The sequence below is a fragment of the Martes martes genome, assembly GCF_963455335.1.
Source record: "Martes martes genome assembly, chromosome: 8".
Taxonomy (NCBI): domain Eukaryota; kingdom Metazoa; phylum Chordata; class Mammalia; order Carnivora; family Mustelidae; genus Martes; species Martes martes.
In genome coordinates this window covers 3,863,227-3,890,239 of record NC_137895.1, presented here as the reverse complement: position 1 = coordinate 3,890,239, position 27,013 = coordinate 3,863,227, and the positions used below count along the sequence as shown (strand labels likewise).

At 62.7% G+C, this 27,013-nt stretch overlaps 1 protein-coding gene across 2 annotated transcripts in view; it reads right to left on the bottom strand.

The window, feature by feature from the left end:
* Window positions 1-585: 585 nt before the first annotated feature.
* Window positions 586-27,013, bottom strand: part of WNT7B (Wnt family member 7B) — a gene marked incomplete at both ends in the record, with an annotated part of 45,426 nt that continues 18,998 nt past the window's right edge. For both annotated transcript variants that reach the window (XM_080812190.1, XM_080812189.1), the window contains 3 exons: window positions 586-1,065; window positions 7,022-7,293; window positions 21,948-22,174. In XM_080812190.1, coding sequence (XP_080668316.1) covers window positions 586-1,065; window positions 7,022-7,293; window positions 21,948-22,174 — 979 coding nt within the window. The remainder of the gene's footprint in view (window positions 1,066-7,021; window positions 7,294-21,947; window positions 22,175-27,013) is intronic.

Here is a 27,013-nt window from a genome sequence, read left to right as displayed (position 1 = left end):
CACTCCTGGAGCCTGACGTGGGTGACATTTTGATTTGTGTGATACGATTCTCAAGAAGGGTCCCTGTCCGTGGCTCTCCTCAGAGGCCCTCTGGGGGCAGGGCCAGAGGGTGCTGTGCACGGGGGATGCTCCCTCGGGTCCAGAGACGGGAGAGCAAGCCAGGGCCCCAGGGGCTGCGTTCACACGGGGTACAGTTAGGACTGGCTATGCCTTAGTGCTACTCTTCTCGGATACTAACGACACATAAATAAACTTGGTCAACATCTGCCCGGGCCACCCCGAGGCCCCCGGCGGCGGGCGCGGCCAGGGGAACGGTCCCGCGTGGGGTCCCGCGAGGCGTCGGCCCGCACGGCATTTCCACGTCGTCGTCCGTGCCACCGGGCGGGGGAGGGGACGCTCGAGTCCCGGAGGGTTCGCGTCCCCAGAGAAAAGCAGGAACTCCCTAGGCTCCAGAGGGACACCTCTCGGCTGGTCCGGGACGGGGCTCGGCCACAGGAAGTGACCAGCGGGGCGGGAAGGAGCCCCCCGCAGTGGGGGCGGGGGGGGGGCGCGCTGAGCGGCGTGCGCACGCGTGCGGCGGGGCGCTCACTTGCAGGTGAAGACCTCGGTGCGCTCGCTGCACGTGTTGCACTTGACGAAGCAGCACCAGTGGAACTTGCAGTTGCACTGCCACACCTTGGTGTACTGGTGCGTGTTGTAGCCGCGGCCGCAGCACATGGTGTCGCAGCCGTCCGCGCCCGGCGACGTGCGGTTGCACAGGCGGCCCTGCGTGCCCACGCTGCCCGTGGCCGCGTCCTCCTCGCAGTAGTTGGGCGACTTCTCGATGTACACCAGGTCCGTCTCCATGGGCTTCTGGTAGCTGCGCAGCTGCTTGATGCGCAGGAAGGTGGGCTGCCGCAGGCGGCTGGCCCGCACCACCTCCACCTGCACGGCCGCGTTGTACTTCTCCTTGAGCATGTGGCCCACCTCGCGGAACTTGGGCAGCGTGGTCCAGCACGTCTTGGTGGTGCACGAGCCCGACACGCCATGGCATTTGCACTCCAGCTTCATGCGCTCCTCCAGGACCTGTGGGCGGCAGGGATCCGTGTGCATGGCCCCTGGGCCTGGGCTACCCCGCCCCACCCCCGTCCCCACCCCTCCAGGACCTGTGGGCGACAGGGCAGGAGCTCAGTGTGCACGGGTGGCCCTGGCCTGGGCACCCCGCCCCGACCCTCCCTTGCTTCCAGCCTAGCAGGCTCCAGCACCCCTGACTTCCCGCTGCAGGATCCCGCCTGAGTGCCTCCCCCTCCCAAGCATCCCTCTTCTCATCCGCGTAATGGGGCTGCTGACCGTAGGTCCCCACTGCAGAGGACCTCGTGAGGGTCCAGTGAGAATATCCGGAACTCGGAAGAGCCCAGCGTATGTTTATCAAATGTGGTTCACTAAATTCCCACAATCCTTCAGGTCAATGCACCGATGTGGAAACTGAGGCCCCGGGGGGGGGGGGCGCGTGGCTTGCTGCACGTCGCAGGGCAGCACGTGGAGAAGCTGGGGCTTGAGTCCAGCCAGGCGGGGCGCAGGAGCCCTGCGGTGAGCCCCGCCGCCCCCCCCCCAAGCTACGGTAGGTTCTTATGACCTGCCGATCCCCACCTCTCCTCTCTCTGTACTTCCCGCCCTCCTGCCCAGGGTAGGGCCCGGCATGTAGTTGGTGCTTAATAAAGGGCTGTTCAGTGAAAACATGGTATTTGCACGGAGCTCTGTGCGTGTCTGCTGAAGGACGGAGGAGGGGGACGAGCAGGGGGTGAGGGCACGGGTCAGCGAGGCCCAGGCGTGCCGCCTGCTGGGAAGCTGGCCCCCGACAGTGTTGTTCTTTCTTCCCAGCTCCCCAAGGGCCCTCGATGGGCGCAGCCGTGTGTTTTCCTTGGGCCTCCCTCCGTGGTCCCGGAAGGCCGATTCCCAGAGCCAGCCCTGACCCCAGGTACTCATTTACCTGGATCGAAAGGGCCCTGCCAGCAGGCCTGATTACAGATGGGGAATCATTAGCCGCCGGCCCACGGCTGAAGGAGGACCATTTGTCAGCTGTCTCGGCCCCACGGGCCTCACTTGGGCAGCCCCACCCGGAGGGAACCTGGCCACCCCCCCGCCTCCTGGACCAGAACCCCAGCCCTGGTGCAGACTAGGAGCCCCACAGTGAATGAATGAATGAATGAATGAATGAGAGGAACATCCCACAGGGCCAGCCACTATCCTGATCACTTTCCCTGATGGCCTTGCCGTCATGGGGCCCTTGTCTTGGGCAAGGACCTCGGGGGCCCACCGTCCAGCACGGGGAATGGAAGAAGAAGCCTACGCAAACCATCAAGGGTGGGGGCTCTGGGGGCCGGCCCTGCCGTGGTAAGGGGGCTTCCCACAGGAGGGGTGCCTGCATGGAGTGTGGATGGAGGAAGACGTGCTGCTAATTTAGGCAGAGAGAATGCTCCAGGAGGGGTGCAGGGCAGACAAGGTCTGTGGAGGACAGGTTCGGCCCACGTGAGCGTCCCGTGGGTGCTGGGTAGCCCCTGAGGATGGTGTCCTGGATGTGAGGGGGGTGTGGGGGTGGGTGGGATTGCCTGGTCCAGCATCCTGTGGATGATGTCCTGGGGGGGAGACCTGGGAGGCTGGGATGGGGGGAAGGAGGGGAGACTGGTGGGGAGGACGGGGAGCAGGGGAGGGCCCCAGGGTCAAGAGGAAGGACTATTCCAAGCTGGAATTACAGGGCCATGGGGTGTCTGGGTTGAGGGCATGGACCAGGGGTCTATGGAGGGGGGGACCCCCCTCCGGGGGAAAGCACATCCTGTCTGCATCCTGCTCCACTCCCCGCTCTCCTGTCCATCCTTTCCCCTTCCTCAGCCGTGGTCACTTTTGCTTCAACCCTCCCCTCCCCAGAAAGACCCTTCCCCCCACCAACCCACCCTTCAAGGCCAGCAAGCTTCTCTTGCCCTGACCACACTGCCTGCCACGTACGACCCCCAGGCCAAGAGCTGACCCGATGGACGGCCTTCTCAGTCCCCAGTGCACTGGGCTGCTGGCCCAGGAGATGCCTCCTCAGACAGGCTGTGATGGCCTGAGACCCGCCAGGGCTGTCCAGGCCGGGTGGCCCAGGCTACCCCCGCCCCTGCCCTGCCCCCATCTCCCTGTCCTCACCAAGGCCAGGCGGCCCCACCCCCACTGCCCGCCCAGGCACATTCAGACCTCGCGAGGCCCGGCCAGGACGGTGGGCAGATGAAGCCGATTGGGCAGCTGTCTGCAGAGCGGGGAGCCGCATCCTCGCTTGGCTGGGTCCCCAGGGACCGAGCCTGTCCTGGGAAGTGATCACAGGATTCAAGAATGTGCCGTTTCCGTCTCCAGCGCCCTCGAGATAAGAGTGACAGCGATGGTGGCGCCAGCCCTGCTGCCCCAGGAGACCACCTGGGAGGGCGCAGCGTGACCCAACCTTGCCCAGAGAAGTGGGGCCTCGGTTTCCCCCGATCCAGGCGTGTCGAGGGTGGATCGGGGGCCTCCAGGAAAAGGCCAGCCTGGTGTTCTTTCTGGAATAAGGGCGTGGCCCGGGCTCTGGGGATAGTGCTCAGTTGTGGCCAGGCTATGGGGGTGGGGGCGCGGTGGTCACAGTATCCTCACGTCCACAGAAGGCACGTGACCCGCCACTTGGGCACTGGCCTTGGGCAGGAGGGATGGAAGTAGCACATACGCCTCACACATTTGTTTCTGGGGCCTCAGTGGTGGCCTGACCCTCCGTGGGTGTGTGAGGCCCGGGGTGGGGGGACGGCAAGGCCCACGTCGGCTTCACCTTCTCACCCAGGCTACATTGTGAGTTGGGCGTGGGCACCGAGCAAGGGAGACAGGGAGTCAGGTGCCCCCTCCCCCGCCTGGGGGCCCAGTGTGGCCAGCAGCTTCTCTACTGGGGACTTTGCATAAGTCACCCCTCCTGGACCCTGGGTTTTCATCCAGAATGGTGTGCCCCCTGGGGCAGGACCAGCTTGGACCCAAGATGAGGTCAGGTTAGGGCTGTGGCCCCCTAATGGGGGTCCTGCCTGAGCTCCCAGGGCTTGGGACCCTCGTCAGCGATGGCTTTAGACCTCTGTCACCCACAAGAAGAGCCCGGGGACATCCCAACAGCAGACCTCCCCAGCTGGGCAGGCTCCTGTCTTCCAGGGCAGGAGACACAATGATCTGCTGCTCCGGCATGGCCTCCCTCTGCACCCAACTGCTCCCGCCCATCCTGTCGGGACCACACAGCAGGGTAACTGCTCAGTAAAGGCCACGCTGTCCAGGGAAGGGCTGGGCAGGGTGGCCCTGGTGTCAGTCTCGCAGAAGCTGGTGGTACGTGGGTCTCCTGCTCAGCCTGTCTGACCCTAGCCCACCAGGGACCTGAGGAGCCGGACAGGGTCTCCCCACTAGGAACCTCAGGATGAGACCTTACTTGGAAATAAGCCTTTGCAGGTATAATTAAGGTTGGAGAGGAGGTCATCCTGGATCAGGGTGTGTCCTAACCCCAAGGACAGGTGTCCTTGTAAGGGACAGAAAAGAAATCAGACCAGAGCTGGAGACCACGGGCAGATGGGGGCAGACAGGATTATGAAGCCATAAGACACAGAGCCACCGAGAGGCAGGCAGGGTCTTCTCCTGGAGCCATCAGAGGGCACGGCCTGCTGACCCCTGGGTTTAGGACTTCTGGCTCCAGAACTATGAGAATAAATTTCTGTTGCTTTGAGCCATCCAGGCCGTGGGACTTCAGTGGCCCCAGCGAGCTTGCTTCCCACCCAGCTTGCTGAACTCTGGCTCCGGAGAGTCAGACGTAGCCTGGACACACTCTGATGGGACCAGAAAGAAGGTCCAGACTCAGCTCTAATGGAAACCTCAAAAGCCATGCCTCCACCCCACCATGATCGGTGCTGCAGGGAGCCGAAGGCCCCCGCCCTGCAGGGTCATGGCTGCCACCACCAGTGTCCTTTGCCAAGGGCTCAGGCCGCACGTGTGCTCCACAGCTCGGGCTCAGGGATGGCGGGAAGGCCCTCGGGGAGGAGGACGAGGTGCATCACGTCCACTGTGCAGATGAGCAGACTGAGGCAGAAGGGGACTCGCAGACAGGGTGGGATGGTGCTAGCCCCAGAATCCTGGCTGCTGACCCCAGTAGAGCTCCTTCCTGCAGCCTCCCTGCCCGGCTGGTCCTCTCCCCACAACCTGCCTCTCCCCTACTCCCCGTCTCAGTTCACGGCTTCGCAGTTCAACACCCAACGTGCTGACCCTCCCGCACCCAGACCCCCTGCCATGACGCCTCTAGCCCAGAATCCAGCCAGAAACCAGCTTGCTTGCTGTGGCCCCCTGCACCGAGAGGCCTATCCACGTGCCAGCCCGCTCGTCTGCCCGGACACCCTGAGCTGGGCCAGCAGCCCCCCTGCACCGCACACGCAACCCGAGGTGCGCCCCCACCCCACCCACCCCAGCCCCCCAGTCCTGCCTCCCTTGTGCTGTGCCCTCCGCCTGGAGGGCGCCTCCCCACGTCTCTGCGGCTTCCTCCGACTCTTCCCACCAAGCACTAACCAGAGCTCAGGCCACGGGAGCCGTCAGGGCTTCGGCCGCCCACTATGGGCCTCCGCGTCCTCATGTGTGGAATGGAGATGGTGAGACCCTCTTCCCAGGGGTGTTAGAAAACCCTGCGTCGGGACCTAAGCTACTGCAGAGGCTCAAGGGCCAGTGGTCCCACCCAGGCTCAGCACACCTCCTCCTCCGGGGAGCCCTCTTCATGCCTTGCCTTCCTCTGTCTCTCCCGGCCCAGGTGGAGACTGTGCCTACGAGCTGTCTGTGAGCTCCTTGGAGGCACAGACTGTATCACTCCTTTTATCTGTCCGTCCATTCATTTCACAATAATTTAATAACAACTGGCTGTTTACGTCTACAAGATAAAGTCGATCCCTTGGTCTGGCATTCAAGGCTGTCCCAGGCCGGGCTTTGCTTCCTCCTTGGGTAGCCTGCCCCTGCCCTGAGCACCCGCTCCTCTGCCCGGGCTCTTCTCGGCGCTGGCGAGTCCTTCAAGGCTCTGCTTGGACACCACCACGCCCAGAAAGCTTCTGCTCCCTCCCCCCAGGGTCTCCCCGCTCTCACTGCCCCCCCGGTACGTCCTCTGCACCCCTCGTGCGGACCGGGCTGGTGCCGTGTCTTCCTCCGTCTCGTCTCCTGTGCCCGGCCCAGCTAACGCCTGGCCCAGAGAAGGGACAAGGAGTGTTTGTTGAGTGAACAAGTGCGCAACTGGCTGACTGTGGTCCCTGGGGCAGATGCAGGCAAGTCTGTCCCGCGCCTGCAGAGACCCGCAGGGCCTGGTGCCCGGGGCGCAGCCCCTGGGGCTGGGGAGCCAGACCTGGAGAGGCGTTCCGCTCGGCCGGCGCCCTATCTCGGGCCATCTTGCCGCCGTGGCGGCCGCTCCTCCCGGCCCAGTATCTGGGGCCCTCATCTCCCTGAGGCGGGGCCCGACTCGCCCTGACTTCTGCCCCAGTGTGGTCCTGCCCGGACCGCCTCCATCATTGCCCCACCACGCCGCTCCGCCCCAGGTGTGAGGCTGGTGGCTCCCGGGGTTTCCGCCCTTCCTCAGGCTGCTCCTGCCTCCTGGGAACATCCCTTCCTTCAGGCCGGCAGGCGGTCTGAGCCAAAGGTGGCCTCCTCCAGGAAGCTTTCCCGGTGTGCTCGTATGACCCGTCTGGTACCAGGGAAGGGACACGGAACTATGGCCCAGGGGCCACCCCCACACTCGGTCCTGGTCTCAGCCTTGCCACCCGCCACTGAGAACCAGAGCCCCATCCCCAGCCTCAGTCTTCAGACCTCCGGAATGGGAACCTTAGAGCTGCCGGGAGGGTCGGACGGGACGTCGCGCCCAGTGCCCCCCACCACACACCTCCAGGGTCCAGGCCCCCGAACACTCCCCCAGGTGGGGAAGGAGAGCCCAGGTGAGGCCGCAGCCGCTTCCCTGCCCCCCCGCCCCCCCCCACCCACCTGGGGCCGCCCGCCCTACCTTCCTGCCGGCCTCGTTGTTGTGCAGGTTCATGAGGCGCCGGGCGTTCTTCTTGATCTCACGGGCGTCCACGAAGCGCCGGGAGAAGTCGATGCCGTAGCGCACGTCGGCGGAGCACCCGCCCCACTTCCAGCCCTCGGCCTGGTTGTAGTAACCCTGCTTCTCGCGGTCGCAGCCGCAGTTGCTCAGGTTGCCCTGGCTGCAGGCGGCCGTGACCGCGTGCGCCACGCCCGCCGCGGTGATGGCATAGGTGAAGGCGGCCTCGCGGCTCCCTGCGGGGGGATGGCGTGCGCGTGGTGAGGCCCCGCGGGTCTCAGCCCCGTCCCGCTGCTGGCCCGCAGTGCACCCCCCGCCTCGGTGCTGGCCCGCTCTGGGCTGCCGATTCGGCTCAGGGGGTGGCAGATCCGGGGTCTCAGGCCCTGGTGAGGACGGTGCCTGGGGTTCAGTGGGCACTCGGTGCGGGCCCTGGCCCCGCCACCAGCGACCACTGTCATCTCTCCCTGTCCCAAGAGCCTGGACTGGGGGGGTGGTGCATGTTCCCCAAACCTGGGAGAGATCCCTGGCAGGCCCTGCCCCCCTCCCCTCTGCCCGCCTCCAGGCACCCCTCGCGCCGATCTCTGATCTCCGTGGCGCCCTCACCCAGCAGCCAAGAACCAGGCAGAATCCACACATCTCAGAGCACCCCAATTCCAGGCTCTGTGTTGCCGCCTTCCTGTCTCTGAGCACCCACTGTCACCGCGTCACCAGGCCCCAGCTTCCTGCACCTTTCCTCTCTTCCAGGCTCCCTGCCCGGCTCCGAGGCCCCCAGAACTGCCCAGACCTTGGGCTCCAACCCTCCCCAGCTCCCTCACACCCCAGCCGCCAGCCGGGAGCCCACAGTGCAGTCTGGGCTCCTCCGTTCTATACCTTCATTGCTCCTCCTCTGCCTGAGCTGGGAAGGGCCCGAGGCCAGCCGGCTTCCCTGTCCCGCCTCCCCATTCTCTGCCCCAAACAACGATTCTCTCCTTCCAGTGCTGCTCATATGCTCCTGGGCATCTCCTGGTCTTTTGAAGGGAATTTCCTTCCCCTTCTCAAACCCTAACGACCTTCCAAGGCCGGGTCCAATGCTTCCTCTTCCAGGCAGCCTTTCCAGACTGCCAGCCAGCAGGGGGCCCTGGCTGACCCCCTTCCCCTCAGTCCCCCATCTGGCTCCTCATTGCTCATGACTCTGTCCTCGAGTTAGCTCTGTCACTGAGCCGTCCTGGCTCCCACAGGGGCCTATGGGCTCCCCGGCGGATGGCTTCAGCACTAATCCAGTCTTAATTTCCATGGGCTCTGGCTGGGCCCTGGGCATCCTGACACCTTGGCCCGGCCTCTCTTGCCCATGAGCTCCAAGGCTCTCTGCGGGCCAAGTGGCAGGTGTGTGTGGCCCTCAGTAGCCGGCACCATGGGCATGGAAATCAGGGACATCCCCGTGCTTGCACAGGCCCCATACCTGTGACTGCCACTATCCCCATTGCTGCCGCGAGAGCGATCACCCCCAGACTGAGAGGGTTGAAGTCACTCATGTCCTTTCCATGAACAACCATGAAGCACCACTGACTTGCCCGCCGTGATCGGCCTTGGGTATGTGCTCTAGGGTCTACCTCCTCACCTACCAGCCCTCTGAGGGGAGCTTCCCCTGGGGCTCTCCCTCTGTGGGGTTCCTGTTCCCTGGGGTTTCTCCCATCTGGACTGAGGATCAGGGTAGGACCTGCTGGTCTCGGAGGCCCAGTGCGGAGGAGGCTTTGGTTCACCTCTGCCGCCAAAGAGGGGCGAAGGCTCCCTGGAAACTTCCCTCCTCTGAAAAGAGCTAAGAGAGAGCGGTGTCGGTGAGTCCTTCCTGGTCTGCAAAGGACACAGGGCTGCCCCGGGGGCCCTTCCTGCCCACCCCTGCCCCCACCCTGCCAGGGGTCAGTGCACGATGCCCCGGGACCCGCTGACCAACAGCATGGGGTTCTGCGCTCCTGGCACCTCCTGTGAGAAGACTCTCTCGGCACAGCTGCCCTTTGAGAAGCACCGAGGCCCCGGGCCGGGCGCTGTCCACGTGGGCTGGCCGGGAGCTCCCGGGCTGACCCAAGGTCAAGCACAGGGAGAATATGGGGCCTCGCCCTCCCCGCCTTCAAGTTAGGTCAAGGGGATCTGAAGGGAAGGGCATCGGGTTACCGAGCTCCCTGCTGTTGCCCAAGCCCGGCAGGGTCTGCTGACAAGCTCACCCACACGGACCCATAAGGCACCCACGGCAGCGGAGGGTGCGGGAAACTGCGTCAGGGGTTCCAGGATAGGAGGTGACCACAGAGCTCTTCGAGAAGGGCTGCAGGGGTCAAAGAACCTCGAAGATGTCCCCACCTGCCTCTGTGAGGGGCGGAGTCCAGGAAGGCTTCCTGGAGGAGGTGACACCTTAAGTAAAGGGAATCTTAACAAGAAGTTAGACTTAACTCCCCGCGAGTGCATAGGAGTGTGTGTGTGGCGTGTGAGCGTGTACGTGTACGTGTATGGCGTGTGTTTCCGGAGTGTCTGTGGCCCGTGGCCGTGTGCAGCGGGTGCGTGTGCTCCTGGCAGGGGGCACGGCAGGAGCAAAGGTGCCAAGGTGTGAAACAGGTTGCTTATCTGGTGCTAGAAGTATGAGCTCAAGCGTAGGAAGGAAAGAGGCCGTCGGGATCAGGAGGAGCCAGTCATGGGCGGCCGGAGACACCCCTGAAGCACACGGTGCTTTCTGTCCTGGTGCCAGGGCCAGGGCTGTGGATCCCGCACCATCGCTCTCACTTGCCATCTCTCCTGGTGCACCAGACACCCTCACGCTCACTTCTGTTCTCCCCGAGCGCTCAGACAGTCGTGCAAGGCAGCCTCTTCACTGTTCCAGCCCAGGTGAGCCTGTCAAACTCGAGCTTAGTGGCCGGAGCAGGATCAGAACCCAGGCAAGTGGCATCAAAGCCCAGAGAGGCCGAGGGAGGGCGTCTCTGTGGCTCAGTGACTTTGTGCAGAAGAGAAGGGGAGAGGAGGCACCTACGGGGGACTTTGGGGAGAAAATGCCGCTTTTTGGACCCTCTGTGGACCTCGGGGCTCAGCGACCAGTCGGCGGGGAGCACAGGTGGGAGCCGGCCTCAGAGAGGGCACGTCCCAAGCTCGGCGCCTTGGAGGTGGGGTAGAGAGCTCACAGGATTGTGCAATCACACCCAGAGGCCTGGCCCGTGGAGTTACAAGTCCCACGACCGAGCCCGGCCTGAGCTAGGACGGAGTGGGCGTTCCCTCGGAGGCCCTGGGACGGGCCACCCAGCCCTCTTCTGCCCAAAATTCAACCTGGCACCCTCCCGCGTCCTGCTGTCCCAAAGCCGGCAGGCAGGCAAGCAGGCCCAGAGTTCCGTGCGCTTGGAGGACAGTTCTCGAAAGCCTCCCTCTGTCCTTTGTGAGAGTTCCTGGCACCCCCCGCTTTATACCCAAGCCCAGCACCGACTCCCGGTTACTCATCGGTTACTCACAGGGTGGCCACTCCCACTAATTCCTTTTTTATTTGGTTTTAATGAGCCAAACCCTCCGTTTGGCCATGAAGACAAGGGGGAGGTGATCGGGGAGCGAGTGGCAGTTTGGGGAGAATCGCGGAAGGCGACGTTAGGTCTTAGATCTTAGCTCGGGGGTTTCACGGCCCCGCTGTCCGCACACACACCTCATGTCATTCCCACGACAGCCTCACGGTGGGGGGGGGGGGCGCGTCACTGTGCCAACCCACAGAGCTGGATGCCGCACGGGGTGTGGGGGACAGTCCCCTCCCACAGTCACTCCCGGGGCCCTTTGCCTGCCCCCCAGTACCTCTTCCCCCAGAGGAGAACGAGTGGGTGTTGGGTTTAGGTGGAAACCCCTCGAACCTCTGGGCCTTGCTCAGTGACGGCAGGTGGCTCTCCAGGCCTCTGAGATGGCCTCAAGCCCCTGGACCCTGACCTCACCCCTCCCCACCTACCATTCCCCTCGCAGCCTAGCTTGGCCAGGCTCACGGTGGGCGGGGGGGTGGGGCAGAGGCAGCTGCCTCCCCCCAACACACCCCTAGCCTCGAACAGAGGAGCAGACTGGTTCCCTGAAGCTCACCCAGGTGGGCGCCGGCCTGCCGCTGCCCGGGTCCACGTGTCTGCAGCTGCCTGTGCTCCGGGCACAGCGGAGATGCGGCTGCTCCCTGCTCTGTGGCTCCGGGCAACTCACACACCCTCTCTGAGCCTGTATCCCCATTTGTCACGTGGACTCACAATTCTCTCCTGGGGCTCCGCTGCCCCAGGAGAAGCTCTGAGAGCAAACAGGGCAGATGGGCATTGCCCTCACCATCCCCACATGGGGAGCCGGCCTGGGGCCTCCGGGGTTCACAGGGTTCCAGAACAAGCCCAGAACAAGCCCAACAATCACTCTGCTTCCTCCCAGGAGCCGACCCACTTGGCCCTGCCCCACTACCCCTCTCCACACTTTCTGCATAAACCCAAAACATCTCGAGCAGGAGAACCTTCAGACACCACTGCCACATGGGTAAACCGAGGAACCAGGCCCTCGAGGGGCTACCCAGCTCTACTCCTTCTCTCCTATAGGTTGTTCAAAGTCAAGCCCTCACTGACCCTGCTGGACGCCAGGTTCAGAGAGAGAGCTGAGGCAGCCCCTTGCTGGCTCCATGCCCCCACGGTGCCAGCCAGGCCTCGATGTCCCGAGTGAGGTGCCTGCCCAGGACAGCAGGACCTAGTCCCTCCTGTCATCCCCCTACTCTGACCCAAAGGAGGACACCTGGCACCAGGAGGTCCTTATGAGCAGCCACTGGAAGGGACGAATGCCTCCTGAGCAAAGTGGGGCAGAACTGAGCTCCCCCCTTCCCTCCCGGACAGAGCTGGGGCCTGAGCCCACCCTCCCCACCCCCCAGATGCTCCCCTCGCTGTCTACTGAAAGCCACCTGCCGCTTGGGGATGTGGCATACTATTTCTAGAAGGCCATAACTGAGCTCATATGACCTGATTCACTGCAGGTCTGGGGAGGCTGGGTGGGAAAGGCACTTGGTTCGCTCTTAGAAGGCAGGTCAGGAATCTGGGACCTCAGAGCTAAGGGCCATCCAGTGCCATCCCTCTGTCCCCAAGCAGGAGCCTCAAAGGTCTGGGGCCATACACACGTCTGGAGGAGAGGTCAGAGTCTGACAGGGGGAGTTCAAGCCTAGACCTGACATTGGCCAGTTGGGTGACCTTGGACCAGTCAAGGGGCCCTTTCATTTCTCCATCTCCCCACCTGCCAATGAAGCTAACAGCTCCGATATGGCCAAGGGGCTGTGCCAGAGGGCCTGGGGAGCATGCCTGACCCCACAAGTGACACGCCACATGCAGGGTCTTTGCGGGTGTCCCTCTGCACGTACACACACGCGTGTGGCCCCGGGCATGTACCCGGGCTTCCGCATGCACGCGGCTCCAGGAGCGTGAGAGCGCGAAGGCACCTGCTCACACCCCGGGCAGGGACCCGGCGCCCTTCAGCTCCCCTTGCCTCTCTGCCAACCTGTACTGGCCTCTCTTAAATATGGCATTTTCTTCTTTCTTTCTTTTTTTTTTTTTAAGATTTTATTTATTTGAGAGAGAGAGGGATCTCTAGGGAGCGAGAGAGAGAGCTAGTCAGAGAGGGGCAGAGGGGGAAGCAGGATCCCTGCGGAGCAGGGAACCCGACGCAGGGCTCGATCCCACGACCTGGGATCATGACCTGAGCCGCAGGCAGACGCTTAACTGACTGAGCCAACCAGGCGCCCCAATACGGCATTTTCTACAACTCAATAATAAAAAGGCAAATAACCCAATGAAAAACGGGCAAAGGATCTGAAAAGACATTTCTCCCAAGACGGTATAAATGCAGCCAGTGAGCCCAGGAAAGATGTTCGATGTCCCGAGCCATCAAGGAAATGCCGATTGAAACCACAGTTTCAGCCCCGCCAGCCCCGCCAGGGTGAGTAAAACAAGACAGACACAATAGTAAGTGTCAGCGCAGACACGGGACACCAGAACCCTCACGGGCTCATGGGGGGAGGGGATGGAAAATGCCACAGCCATTTTGGAAACACTGGGGCAGCTTCTCATAGAATCACTACAGGACTCAGAAATCCCCTGCACAGTGCGGCCCCAGGAGACCTGAACACATGTGTCCACGCGGGAACTGCGATGCAAACACGGCAGCGGCGTTGGCAGCAGCCCGCACCCGTCGCAACGAACGGGTAGGCAAGGGGTGGGCTGGCCAAGAAAGGGAACGTTTCCCCACCCCAGGAAGGACTCAAACATGGACACACGCCACGCCATGCAGGGCGACGCGCTCGACAACACGTACGGAGTGACAGGCACCAGCCACAACAGGCCATCTGGTGTACGATCCCGCTGAGGTGAAATTCCCAGAAGAGGGCACCCGTAGGGACAGGAAGCAGATGAGCGTAGTCAAAGGCTGGGGGCTTGGAGGGTGATAGCCGAGGGGTGTGGGGTTTCTTTCTGCTGTGATGACAATGTTCTAAAATTAAGGCGGTGCTGGGTGCACAGCTCCGTGAAGAGACGAGAAAGCGCGGAATTGGGCACTGAAACCGATGAGTTGTGGGTGATATGGATTCTCCCTCAACAAGCTGTCTTAAAAACATACAGTATTTGATGGTTTTTAGTGGTTGTGCACAACTTCTCTATTTAAACAGTAATGGTTAGGATGCTGGGCTCAGAGGAGGCAGGTGACTGGCCCAGGGTCACACAGCAGGCCAGCCCCAGAGCCGGGATGTGACCCGGGATCCCAGAGTCACGCTCAGACCGCTCCCCACCCGACGGACAGGGAAAGCACGCTGTCCTACCTCCCATCCCGATGACCATGACTTGCGACCTGGGCAGGCCGGTGCCCCCAACACCGAGCACAGCCCGCCCTCCTGACCAAACCCCCAGAGCCCCCAGGGGTGAGGCCCCCAGGTCAGGTCAGGGCCAAGCACACAGCCGGGAGGGGGTTCCCCAAGAGCACAAGCAGATGACTGGGGGGTGACCAGGGAGGGCCTCTCTTGGGGACATCTTGCAGGATGAGATATAAGTCATGCACGAGTGCAGGGAACGGTGTGCGGGCAGAGGATACTGAGAGACCAAGGCCCCGAGAAGGGCACAAGATGGGCGTGAGCGTTCTGAGCCCGGGGAGAGGGTGAGACATGAAATGGGCCATAGCACGTCGACTTGGGGAGCCCACGGGGAGGGGGCTGGACTTTAAGGGTGCCACTGTGACCGACATTGAAAAGGCCCCTCTGGCTGGCTGTGGGCGGCGCAGTGGGCACAGGGCATCCAGGTCTGGGCGAGAAACACGAGTGGCCGGCTAGGTGGAGGAAGTGAGGAAGGCCGGGCCTGGGACACAGTCTAAGTGTGGAAGCAGTGAGACCAGCAGGTGGACCGGGTGAGGGTTTAGGGAAAGATCAGTCCAGAAGTCTCCTGAAGGGGGCCTTGGGCAGATGGTGGGGCTGTCGCCGAGACTCCGTTTTGGGGGAAATCAAGGAGCTGCCTTGGCCGTGGGCAGGTTGGGGCACCCAGGACGCAGCGGAAGCCGGGGAAGCCGGGCCCCGAAGCCCTGCCTGGGGGGCTTCCGCCCGGCTGTTCACCATCACGGGCCAACCCAGGTGGAACCAGGGGCCACCCGGCCTTTCACTCCCCTGAGCCTCAGTTTCCCCATGTAGCGTGGGAGCGAGGCCAGTGCAGTGGGTTCTAACCCTCTTTCGCAGGGAGATTTTGGATCTTCCCGGGAAGCAGGTCAGAACAGAGAAGCCAGGGCTGGGGTGGGGTAGGGACATGGGGTGGAGTGGTCCCCGAGTTCTCCTGGCCTGAGGCCTGGCCAGTGGGACCCTGCCCGCTGGTGAGTCCGTCTGAGCCCCCGCACCCACGCCGCCCCGGGCACCCAGCCTCTCCCAAGCCTAGACGTGTCTGGGGATACCGTCCCCACCCCCAGTTCACGGGTGGAGAGATTGAGGCGAGGGAGGCAGGCGACACCCAGGCCAGGTCAGCCGCTCCTGTGTCACCCAGGCAAGCAGGCGCAGTGCCCACGTCCAGGTGGAGCTGGGGGAAGATGCCCAGGGACCCAGGGTGGGGCCAGTAAGGCTTCCTGGCCCCTTGGCCCCAGACAGGGCTCAGTCACTGGCCCCGGGCTCGCACCTCCCACTGCACACGTGGGGCTCAGGCTCGGGGACCCCAGCACGAGGCAGGGGACAAGGGGGGTTCGGCGGCCCCAGAGACACGTCCAAGCCCAGCAACGTCCCAAATCCCTGTTTGTACAACTGAAGGATGGGCCCCAGGCGCCCACCCCAGCTCTCCTGTGGTTTAGTCATGGTCTCCACGCTAAGCTCTCCTCCACTCCTGTCACAAACAGAGCCCTGGAAAAAGCCACGCCAGGTCCGAACACGCCGGCAGCCCCCGAGCGCCCGAGGCCTTTGTTCCGACCCAGGGAGGCCCTCACATGCCACACAGCCACCCTCGACATGGGCCGCGCTCCAGCTGGGCACAGGGGTCCCCAGGCCCAGAGGGGGCAGAGCCTGACTTAGGGCCACATTGCGAGGGGCAGCCCGAGCCAGAGCCTCGGGATCTGTGTCCCAAGCTGGGATGGCCTTCCAGGAGCTGGCACCCCTCCCTGGAGCTCCGGGGGGACTGGGAAGGCCCCTGGCGCAGCCCTTGCTGCCGGCAGCCCCTCTTGTGACAGTCCGGCAGGGAGGTCAGCCTCGGACGGCCTGCCCTTATGAACGGTGCCTCGTCCCAGCTTGCGGCAAATGACCGCAGCTGTGTGGGGACACGGTGGCATCAGAACCCCTTCCTCTCCAAGTCTATCCTGGCCCCCTGGTGCCAGGAATTCTGCTGGGACACGGGGCTGGCCTGCCAGGTTCAACCCTTGAGGCCCTAGCGCTCCGTGACCTTGGGTGGGTCATGAGCCTCCGTCTCACCATCTCTGATGTGTGGACAGTAGACCTGGGATGAGCCCGAGGGAAGGGCCCACCTGCAGCTGGCCTTGGAGGGGGCTGCAGGCCTAACAGAAATGATTCTCTCAACACCGAAGGAGGAGTCAGGCTTGGAGAACGGCCAAGGTCCGGCCAGGCCTTGACCCTCAAAGGCCAAGGGTAAGGCCCGCCCACCCTGTGATCTGTGATCTGTGGTGTCCTGCCTCTGTAGACCAGAGCCCAGAGCCCTGGACCCCTTGACCATGAGAGCCTTGGGCAGAACCCCAGAGTGGGTGCTGAGGAACTGGAGGGCCTTCCTAGCTGCCCCCATCCTGAGGACACAGCCCCCGGTATGGGTGGGCACACAGACAGGGAGAGCGCGAGCCTGTGCCCAAGGTACACAGTGGGGGCCCGGGGCAGCTGGTTCGCTGGCTGTCCCCGCTCTCACTCCCGGGGTGGCCTTCACTCTGCCTCCCGGCCTCCTCCCCCAGAACTGACATACAGCAGGCACTCAATGCATTCGGGCTCTCAAACTCACACTCCTGCCCTGCCCCAGGAAGCAGCCGGCGAGAGACCCTTTGTCCCCCCCACCTGCTGCCCCCCGAGCCGGAGCGCCATCGCCCCGGAGAGGAGACAGTTGGATCTGGGTACAAGTGTCTGCACCGGCCCTGCCCAGGCTGCGCCCCTGAGAACAGCGCCACCCAGCAGAAGTCCCACGTGAGCCCCATATGTCATTTAAGGAAAGTAAGAATAAGCAGGGGGACTTGGTACGCTCATTTAATTAGCCGGTATAGCCGAACGAACATTACCACGTCAACGCGGGACCGTCGTAAAGGTCAGCAAAGGGATATTTACTTGCTCTTTTCCTTTGGAAATTTTCAAAATCTGTCACGTACCTGACACTTAGGGCACTTGTCCATGTGCAAGCATTGGCCAGCAGTGCCCCTGGAGCCCTCGTCCCTCCCGGGAACCCATGTCACGCCTCCCCTGGGCCCCGATCAGCAAAACCCCAGGCAAGGTGCCCGGGCACAGGGTCGGACGCCTCCTCCAAGGATCCTGCCTGTGGCTGATTTGGAAGTCTCGAGACCTTCATCTCTCAGACACTCAGAGATAAGTCACTCTGCCCCCTCGGACTGTCCAGGACCCGATGGCCTTTGCTGAGCCCCTGCCGCAGAGCCAGCCGCCAGCCCCGGGCAGCCACGTGAGCCAGGATTAGGGGTGGCCCCTATGCCTGGTCATGTCTGAGGCTGCACATGATGGGCGGGACTCAGCGTTCCCTGGTAGCAGGGGTGCGGGTGAGAGCTGGAGCCGCAGCCCCCATGTCCCCTGCCAGTGGGTACCACAGGGCTCCGGGCTCAGGTGGGGGTGGGGCAGTGGCTGGAGGGTGCCAGTGTGCGAGAGAAGTCCCTCTCCTGTTCAGAAGAACCTCCCCTGCCTTCTGTGGTGTCCTCGGGGTCCCTGAGCCCCAGCTCTGCCCCCTCCTCCGGGCTCCCAGCTCCCTGGGTCACCCTCCCGCAGTTCCTAGAAAATACCAGCCACGTTCTGGCCTCTGGGCCTTGGCACTTGTCCCCTCTGCCTGGAACCCGTTTCCTTACACTCACCCTAGGCTGGGCTGGGTCACTCGGATGCTCTCTTGGGTCCCATCTCATGCATCACCTTGTCACAGAAGCCCCAGCCGACAGTCCCAACCCAATGCCTGTGCCTGTAAGAGATGCTCTGCCTCACTCCGGGTCACCGGGGGCCCAAGTTTCTAACAAGCATCCCTGGGAAATAAGTCTACCACCCGGGTCTCATGTCGCGCCCCCTTCCCCAGGGCGGAAGGGCTAGGGACACAGTCACCCCTTCCCCAAGCTCACTGCCAGCTCGCAGAAGAGACGGGTCAGGAGGGGCCTGGTCACAAGCATCCTCGCTAAGCGAGGAAATAGGCCGGGGTGGGGGCTCATGTTGCCGGGGGTGGGGGTTGCCGCCAGACATGAGGTGACACCGTGTGTGGGTCTTGACTCCCTGAAGGGAGCAGAGCCAGTGGCTCCTTGGCGGGGAGGGGAGGGGGTGCGCCTCAAGGCAAAGCCAGTGCAGCGGCATCATTAGAAAGATCTCTCTGGTGTGGCATAGTGAGCTCCCCGTCCCTGGAGGTATACAAAGAATAGCACCAGCTGCTGGAAAAGGGACTGGGACCTCGCACAGGGGCTCATTTGCCCATTGAGGGCTTTCCCTTCGGCTCTCAAGATTTAGGTATGGCCCAAGGTCACAGGCAAGGCCCGAAGGGGGCCCTCCCGCCTCCCCAGGCCATCCCCCCACTTGGGGCCAATCATTAATCAGCACCGCCTGAGTGGCTGCTCCCACGAGAGCCCCCGGCTGCCTGCCAGCTCATGGCCCGTCTCCCGTCTCGTGCCCGGGGCGGCCTCATGCCTCTGACAGGGGCGGGCTGTGCCACTCGGCCCCACTTCCTGCTCGTGACTCCCAGCAGCTGAGTCCTGGGAGGGACAGGTGCCCGCTCGGACCCCCGTCACGGCGCCAGCAGGACCCCCGAAGCCAGAGCCCTCCCGGCTAAAACGGGAGCCGGGCCTTCCCTCACAGGGGCCGGCCTGGAGCCAGGGAGGGCTTCAGCCGGGCAGGAGGCCTCGGCCCAGGTGGTAGGGAGCCCACCCCTCCCGCCGCCCAGGGCAGAGGGAAGGGAGAGCTGAGGCCGGGGCTGAGCCGGCCCAGGGCTGAGAGACCCGGAGGACGAAGCTCCCGGATGTGACTGGCCTGGCTGTGGACAGGACGAGCCGGGGGTTGGGGGGAAGGGCCTTCTCCGGGGAGCCGAGCTGTGAACAAGCAGAGCAGAGGGGACGGGGCTCCCAGGGCTGCAGGCAGCGGGCGGAAAGCCGCAGAGGAGCCAAGGGTTGGCTCTGGGGGGAGGAGGAAGTCAGCCAGGGCGACGCTCCGGTTTCCAGAAGGGATGAAGGGAGGTGGGGTGAGGCGTGACAGGGATCACCCAGACTCCGGGTGAAGGAGTTAACTTTATCCTGGGGTAATAGGGAGCGACTGCAGGTTGTGGAGGAAGGGAGTGACATGGCGTGACCAGGGCTGGAGGGGAGGCAGGAGGAGGCACGGACAGCTGCCTGGGGAGGGCCAGAGAGGCAGGCCCTGCAGGGGCTGTGGGGCAGGGTGGAGGGGCGGGCGGGGAAACGGTGGCTTCTGCTGAGGCAACAGGTGCTCAGGTGGGGGGGGCGGGGGGGCAAGGATGGTGGATTTAAGCAACAAGAGGCTGAGCCTGTTGAGCCAGAGGTCCCCTCGGGTGAACCTTACTGAGTGCTCCCCAGGGAGCCGCCACACTGGTCTTGGCCGCAGGGGAGAAATGACTGGGGCAGGGCTCGGGGCTCAGGAGACACAGCCGGAGTGACAAGAGGAAGCCCCGGTGAGCTGGGGCCCAGATAAGGCAGAGGGGTGCAGTCGCCCACATGCCCACACAAAGGTCATTAACAGCCTGGACAGGGGCGGCGGGAACAAGAAAGTGTGGGATGGGGTGGGGGGCTGGGATGGAGGAGTGGGGGGCTGGGATGGGGTGGGGGGCTGGATGGAGGAGTGGGGGGCTGGGATGGGGTGGGGGGCTGGGATGGGGTGGGGGGCTGGATGGAGGAGTGGGGGGCTGGGATGGGGTGGGGGGCTGGATGGAGGAGTGGGGGGCTGGGATGGGGTGGGGGGCTGGGATGGGGTGGGGGGCTGGATGGAGGAGTGAGGGGCTGGGATGGGGTGGGGGCTGGATGGAGGAGTGGGGGGCTGGGATGGGGTGGGGGCTGGGATGGGGTGGGGGGCGCATTGGGAGCAGACAGCGCTGCCAGAAGCTACCTCTGAAATGCCCGGGGAAGGGGAGGAGGTGCCTCAGTTCGGCTCCCTGGAAGCAGAGCCCAAGACGCGTATTCCCAAGGGGAGCCCAAGCCACGAAGAGCAGGGCGCCCCCACCCACACAAAGGCAGAATTTAGCCCCCCTGCGCCAGTCCGTCCATGGCTGCAGCCGACCCTCCCTGCGAGGCCAGGCTGCAGACCTTCCTGGGCTCCTGCTGGGCCCAGGACTGGTCTCCAAGAACGAAGAGCTGGGAGCTGTTAGCCGTGATCCCGGCCAGGAAAGGTAACGTGGGTGGGCACTGGTGGTGTCCACTATGGGGGGGTGGGGCGGCACGGGTCATGGGCTGGGACCAAAACCTCTCCACTTGGCCTTTTTATTGGCATTTATTGTGGACCACATGTGAGCCTCCCCCTGCCTGGGACCCCACCCTGAGAAGAGTCTCTGAGTGGCCACGGCTCTCTCACTGCCTTTGTCTCTTGGTCCCGAATAAAGTCCGAGCGCCCACCACCTTGCCCAGCCACAGGACCACGTCCACTGCGCGTCTCTCCGCATGCCGAAGAAGCGAGGTTAAGCCACGAGGTGGGAGATGGGGACCCGGCTCGGAGCCCCGGTCCATCATGTGTGAACCTTGCAGCCGCAGGTGACCTCCTGACTCAGCGGCGCTGGGGGGGACCTCGCAGTGGCCTCAGAGCCCAGAGTCTCGGGAGCGAGGGGCCAGGGAGGCAAGCGGACCCCTGGCAGGGAGCAGGCAGTGAGCAGGCACCGGTGCTGACGCCCTCCCCCACGCAGACGGTGGAGCAGGGAGCCCCACCCTCCCCCGCGGGCACCTGCAGGGAGGGAGCTGCACTTGGGTGGTGGGGCCCCCGGGAGGGGGTGGGGCCACCCTCCCGCCTGTGCCAGGTGCCACCCACAGGCTGCTCACCACAAAGGGGCCCCAGGGGCTTTCCCCTGGCCACCCCAGCCCTATGCCAGGCGTTCCAAGCCCCGCAGAGCTTGGCTCTGGCCTGGGTCCCAGCAGCTGTGGCTCCTTGGCCCGCGGGGACCGGAAGGACGTGCTCTGCCTGCAGGTGGGGGTCTGAAATAGCAGGACGCCCCGCAAGCCTGGCACGGTGCCTCCAAGTTATCGCGCCCCTGTCTGACCCTCCTGGAAGGGCCAGTCGCATCTCCTCCCACCCCCGCCAACTCAACAGCAGTTTAGCGCGAACCTACTGTGTGTAGGCCCAGGAGAGGCACTGGGGGCCCAGATGATGGCCCGCTCGCTCAGAGCTCATGTTGCAGCTGAGGACCCCGAGGCCCTGAGTGGCCCCAAGGGCCATGCCCAGGGTCACGTAGCTGGGTTCCAGTCGAGGTGAGGCTCTGCAAGTCCCACTTTGCCCTGTAAGCTCTCCCCAACTAGGCCTCAGTCCCCTTCCCTGTAAAATGGGCACCAGGGAGCCTCCGTCGGGGCTGCGTGAGGACACGGAGATGGAGCATGTGACCTAGGAACGGGGCATGGCACGGTGGGACACAGCCAGCAGACCTCTGGCCACCCCTGCTTGGCAGCCTGCAGTAGCCGCCGCTGCCCAGAGCTTCGGAGGCCCAGCCCCCGCCCCAGCCCCACTCCCCCTGCACCCCCTGACCCTGCCCTGCCCGCCAGCCTGTCGGATTCCTCAGCACTCGCACACGTGTGCCCACAGCACCCCACGCGTCTCTGCTTGCGAGCTCCCTCTGCCCGGAACGCTTCCCCGTAAAGGGCACGAGTCGCCTCCAGCCCCCACACCCCAAAACCCCCTGCAGGAACTCCTGCTCTTCTCCCGTTTCCGGATACAGACGGAGGCAGGGAGAGACGAAGCGGCGTGCCTCGTTCCACACAGCCGCCGAGCCGAGCGTGTCTCTAACCGCCACACTGCGCTACCCGCTGGCCGCCCAGGGGCTCACAGCCTCGCCAAAGTGCCGCGTCCTCCAGCCCCACGGCCCGGCAAGACGCCCCTCGGCCACTCACACGAGTGGGGTCTCCCTGGGGTGCTGCCCCCCTCCAGGCCAGGCTCGGAGAGACACCGGGGCTGGTGCAGCCCAGGGAGGGTGGGCAGCCCCGCGCAGCTTCCTGAGGGGTGGGGGGGTAGTGCCTGGCCCCCGGAGCCCCTACTGTGGCTCGGTCCCAGCAAGCCCGGAGGCGCCCTTACCTACTCGGAGCTCTTGCCCGAAGACGGTTTTCTCGCCGAGGGCGGAGCAGTTCCAGCGTCCGAAGCGGAACTGGTACTGGCACTCGTTGATGCCCATCTGCGCCCCCTCCCCAATCACGATGATGGCATCGGGCCGGCTCTGGCAGATGGCGCGCTGCCGCGGGGCCAAGCCAGGGATCTTGTTGCAGATGATGTTGGCTCCCAGGGCCACGACGGATGACAGCGCTCTGTGGAGAGGGGAGAGGACACGGGGAGATGAGTGGTGGCGTGGGGCACCTCGCCCTCTGCCTGCCGTCCTGCCTCGCTCAGTCTCTCGGTCAGCTGGTGGGCTCCAGGCGCCCTACGTGCCAAGCTCTGCCACCAGGGAACAAAATACAGATCCCTGTCCTAGAGAATCCATCTCCCCTGGACCAAAACACGTGATCCCAGCCTGCAAAGGCGCTCATGCCCGTGCCTTCTCAGCCTCCGCATGGCCAGAGCCGTGGGTCACAAGTCCCGGGAGCCAACAGTCCCACAGAATGCAAGAACCCCAGCTCCCCATGCCTCTGAGTCAGACACACAGACCCTTCGGGTCAGAGGACTTCACGCCTGGGATTTGCCCAGCCACCCCCGAGAGCACACCCCCAACGCCTGACCACTGGGCTTCCCCAACACTAGCAGCTCCTGGCCCAGGCAGGACTGCTGAGCTGGCTGGTCCTGCTGGGAGCCAAACCCACAGGGTCCTGACTCCCCTTGCGGCCCATCTGTAATCTTGGGAAGGCGTTCTGCCTCTCTGAGCCTCAGTATTCACATCCGTGAAATGGGAGTGTAACACATCTGCCCCCCCCCCCCGCCCAGCACCACTACTACCACATAGGCTCAGACCAGACAACTGCGGGGAGAAAGGCTGAATCCACGGGGATGCCTGCTGTTGTCATTCACTTGTTTCTGGATGACTGGGTAGACTCGGGAGGAACTAGGAGCGGATGTGAATTGAGCACCTAGTATGTGCTGGGCTGGGCAGGGTCCTCTTTGCAACATTGTATCCTTAGAGTGGCCCCCTGGGGGCGCCGTGTCATTAATCTGGAGCCCTCCGGACACTGGAGGGCACTTGCCAGGCTCCCGCTGTTCACATGAGGTGTTTCCGGCGTGTTTCTTTTCGGAGAGGGCATTCCCCTCCCATAAAGGTAACCATTTTAAAGGGTTCGGGTCTGCAGCACTCAGTCACGTTCCAACATATTTTCCCCACCCCCAAAATGAAACACCATGCCCCTCAGCAGGCACTCCCTATCCCCTTCCCTCCCCCAGGCCCTGCAACCACAAATCTTCGATTCTAGACTTTTCGGAGAGATGAGGTCACATAATCTGTGCCCTTCCGCGTCTGGCTGCTCTCACTTGGCGTCATGTTTCCCGGGTTCGGCCCCACTGTGGCAGGTGTCCGTGCTTCCATCCCTTCTGGGGCTGAGTAATATTCCATCGCGTGCAGCGACCCCCTTGCGTGTATCCACGCACCAGCTAGCGGCCACTGGGCGGCTCTGGGCCCTGGGAAATGGTGCTGCTACGAACACGGTCGTGTAAGGTTTTGTTTGAGTCCCTGTTTTCAGTTTGGGGAGGCATATTCCGAGGAGTGGAATTGCTAGGTCATATGGTCGGCTTTTGAGGACCCACCAAACTGTCCTCCACAGAAGCGGAACCCCTTATTTGTTTCTGAGCACCGGGGCGGGAGCGGGGGGAGGACAGCAAGCGGGAAGGAGTTGGGGGCTGGTTTGGGCAGACCTACGGGCAACAGCTGAGTTTCAGAGTGCCTCCTGGCTTCCAAACCAGAGACCAGACTGGCTTAGTGAGGGACAAAGTGTGGGAATGAGGGAGACCTCCAGGGGCTCCCCAGAGCTGACATCCGTGCCCCGGCCTCCCAGCTCCCTGAGCTCCCTGCTTCTGCCCACTGGCCGGAGAGAAACAAGTCCGTGTTTTTCCAGGGCAGCCAAGCACCCACAGCCAGCTGGGAAAGTCCCCGTGTGACGTGAGCCCACAGCACGTGCCTCAGGCCGGGCCCCCCTGCGACACTCAATCCCCACGGCCTGCCCGCCCCACTCACTAATCTGGCCAAGACCCCCCTGGGTCTCCCACGGGCACAATGGGCAGAAATGCCCGAGGCTGGCGCAGAGGAAGAGCATCTGGGCGGGCTGGGCTGGGAGCGGGCTGGAATCTGGGGAATTCAGCCCAAAGTAATTGTAGATGCTCAGAAAACCGACCCGGGGAACTGAGATGGATGGGAACCAGCCTCCAGGCCTCGGGACGGAGCCCGCTTTGGATCCCGGACACTGAAAGCAAGCTTCACATTCCCAAATTCTTCCAGCCATCTCCAGGCTGCAGAGCCCCCCACTGCCTGGGACAAGAACCCTGCTGGGGGTGGGAGCTTGGACAAATGGGTTCTGAACAGGGAGACCCCAGTGGACTGAGGATGGACCCCAGGGGCCGAAACAGATCATCGCAACCCTGGTCTCCCGACTCCAAGCAGACCCCCCAGCCCTCTGCCAGGACCCAGGTCTGACCATGTCACTCCCCTGCTCAAAGCCCATCCATAGCTCCCCAGGTGCCTTGGCGTGGAATCGGAGGCCTCCAGGATCTGGCCTCCTACCACCCCACCATCTTTGCTTGCGCTGGTCCCTCTTCCTGGGATGCCTTCCTTCTCCCTTTTTCTGTCTGGCAAAGTCTACCAGCCTGTGCCCAAGCACAAGTCCCCTGAGCTCAGATGCCTCGGCCCCCAGGCATCCGAGGAAACACACAGTGGGCACTTGTCTTTCGAGCACCAACCTCAGCCGTGGGCTCTCACTGTGGCTCTTTCCACAGCCTTCCCAGCAGACCACAAGGTCCCGAGCGCAGGGCCAGGTCCCGGCTAAATCTGGGATTCCCGGGGCTGACCCCGTAGGTACTCATGAGTGCAGACTGGCTGAATGAGTGAATGAGTGAGTAAATATTCACAAATGATGATAACAAAAAGACAACCCAGTTTAAAGATGGCCCAAGGGGGGCACCCGGCTGGCTCAGTGGGCTAAAGCCTCTGCCTTCAGCTCAGGTCGTGATCCCAGGGTCCTCGGATCAGGCCCCACATCGGGCTCTCTGCTCAGCAGGGAGCCTGCTTCCTCCTCTCTCTCTGCCTGCCTCTCTGCCTACTTGTGATCTCTCTCTGTCCAATAAATAAATAAAATCTTTTTAAAAATTTAAAATTTAAAAATTTTTAAAAATAATAAAGAAATAAAAAAAAATTAAAATGGCCCAAGGACTTGAAGAGCTATTTCTCCCAAGAGTAGTAAATGGCCAACCAGGAAGTGAAAAGGCTCTGAATAGCCCTCCTGAGGGAAGCGCAAACCGAAACCAGCAAGATGCCACCTCACGCCCGCCCATGAATATGCCTCTGGTCCGAACAACAGAAAGCCTGAGGGTTGCTGGGGAAGATGGGGTGGGAGAGGGGGGTTGGCGATGGGCATTGGGGAGGGTCTGTGCTACGGTGGGTGCCGGGAAGTGTGTAACCCTGACGATTCACAGACCTGTACCCCTGGGGCAAGTAATACATTATATGTTAATAAAATTCATTAATAAAAACCATTCATTAAATTAATTAATTAAATTAATTAATAAAACTTATTGATAAATGAAACTTATTCATTGGTAAATAATAAAATGAATTTAATAAATAAATTCATCAAAACAATTAATTTTAAAAAGAGCAACAGGGAACGCCAGAGGTCGGCAGGCGGTGGGGACACCGGAGCCCTCGTGAGTCGCCAGCAGGAATGCAAAACGGGGCAGCCGCTGTGGACGACAGTCAGGAAGTTCCCCAAAAAGTAAAACTTAGAATTATCACAGGGGCCAGCAATTTCACTTCTTGGTCTATGCCCAGAACTGAAGACAGGTGAAGACAGGTGTTCAACAAAGGTGGATGTTCGTAGCATTGCTGTCCCCAAGAGCCAGAAGGAGGAAAGAACCCAGATGTCCACCAGGGGCTGAATGGGCAGACAGACCGTGGTCCATCCGAACGATTGACCCTCCAGGGAGGGACCTCAAATCCAGTACGCTGGGCACACAGACACCCAGCTACGCATTGTATGCCTGCATTTGCACCAAGTGTCCGGCGAAGGACAGAAAGTGGACCCGCGGTCGCCCGGGGCTGCAGGGAGGAGGCACGGGGAGAGCCGGCTGGGCAGGCGTGATGGCAAAGTCATGGAGCCCAAAAGAGGTGATGGGGAGTGCGATACGCCTCTGCGTGACACACTTTCCAATGGGTAAAGTGGCAAATTTTATGTTATGTGTATTTCAAACCCAATTTTTAAAAAGTCTATCTATGCACAGGACTTCTGCACCCTTGGACATCGGTGGGCTCGGCAGGAGGGGACAAGAGGGTCCTCGCCCGGCTGATCCCCGCTTGTATGCTTCCCAGGACGTGTGGAGCCGCTGAAGCAGGGGGCAAAGGAGCCCCGGCGGCCCCCAGTAGCCAGAGTACGGGTCAGAGGTGAGGTGAAAACATCCGGGAAGATAGTCGCTCGGTATTTTGTGCCAGGAGCATAAATACTCAGATACAGCTGCTAATTCAGAATCATTTTGCAATTGTCTTCTTTAAAATGTGGGGGTTTATCCACTCATGTAATGAGATACGCGCGTTCTGAATACCAGCCGCGGACCACACGGGCCTCTGCCCGTCTCAGTCCTCTCTCCTTACATCCTCGAGTCAGAGCCGTGCAGACCGCAGCTGAGAGAGGCTGGGGGTGTGCCTGGGGCTGCACAGCCGGGCTCAGAGCCCAGTCTCTGCTTCCAGATTGCAGGCAGAGGCCCATGGCAGGTGCATAACAAGTACCAGAGCCGAGAGCCGGAAACTATGCCCACTTCTTAGTCTCTAAACACAACCTTAACTCCTTCTCTTGCTTAAAATCCTCCAAGGTCACTCATTCCTTCAGTCCGGGTCGATGGACAGCATCCACGGCCAGAGTCCGACCACCCTGCCCCTTCCCTCCCCTGCAGCCCGCATGTCGGTTCATTCGCAGGGAGTCTGCCCACCGCCCTCCCTGACAAGGCCTGGCCCACCCCAGCCT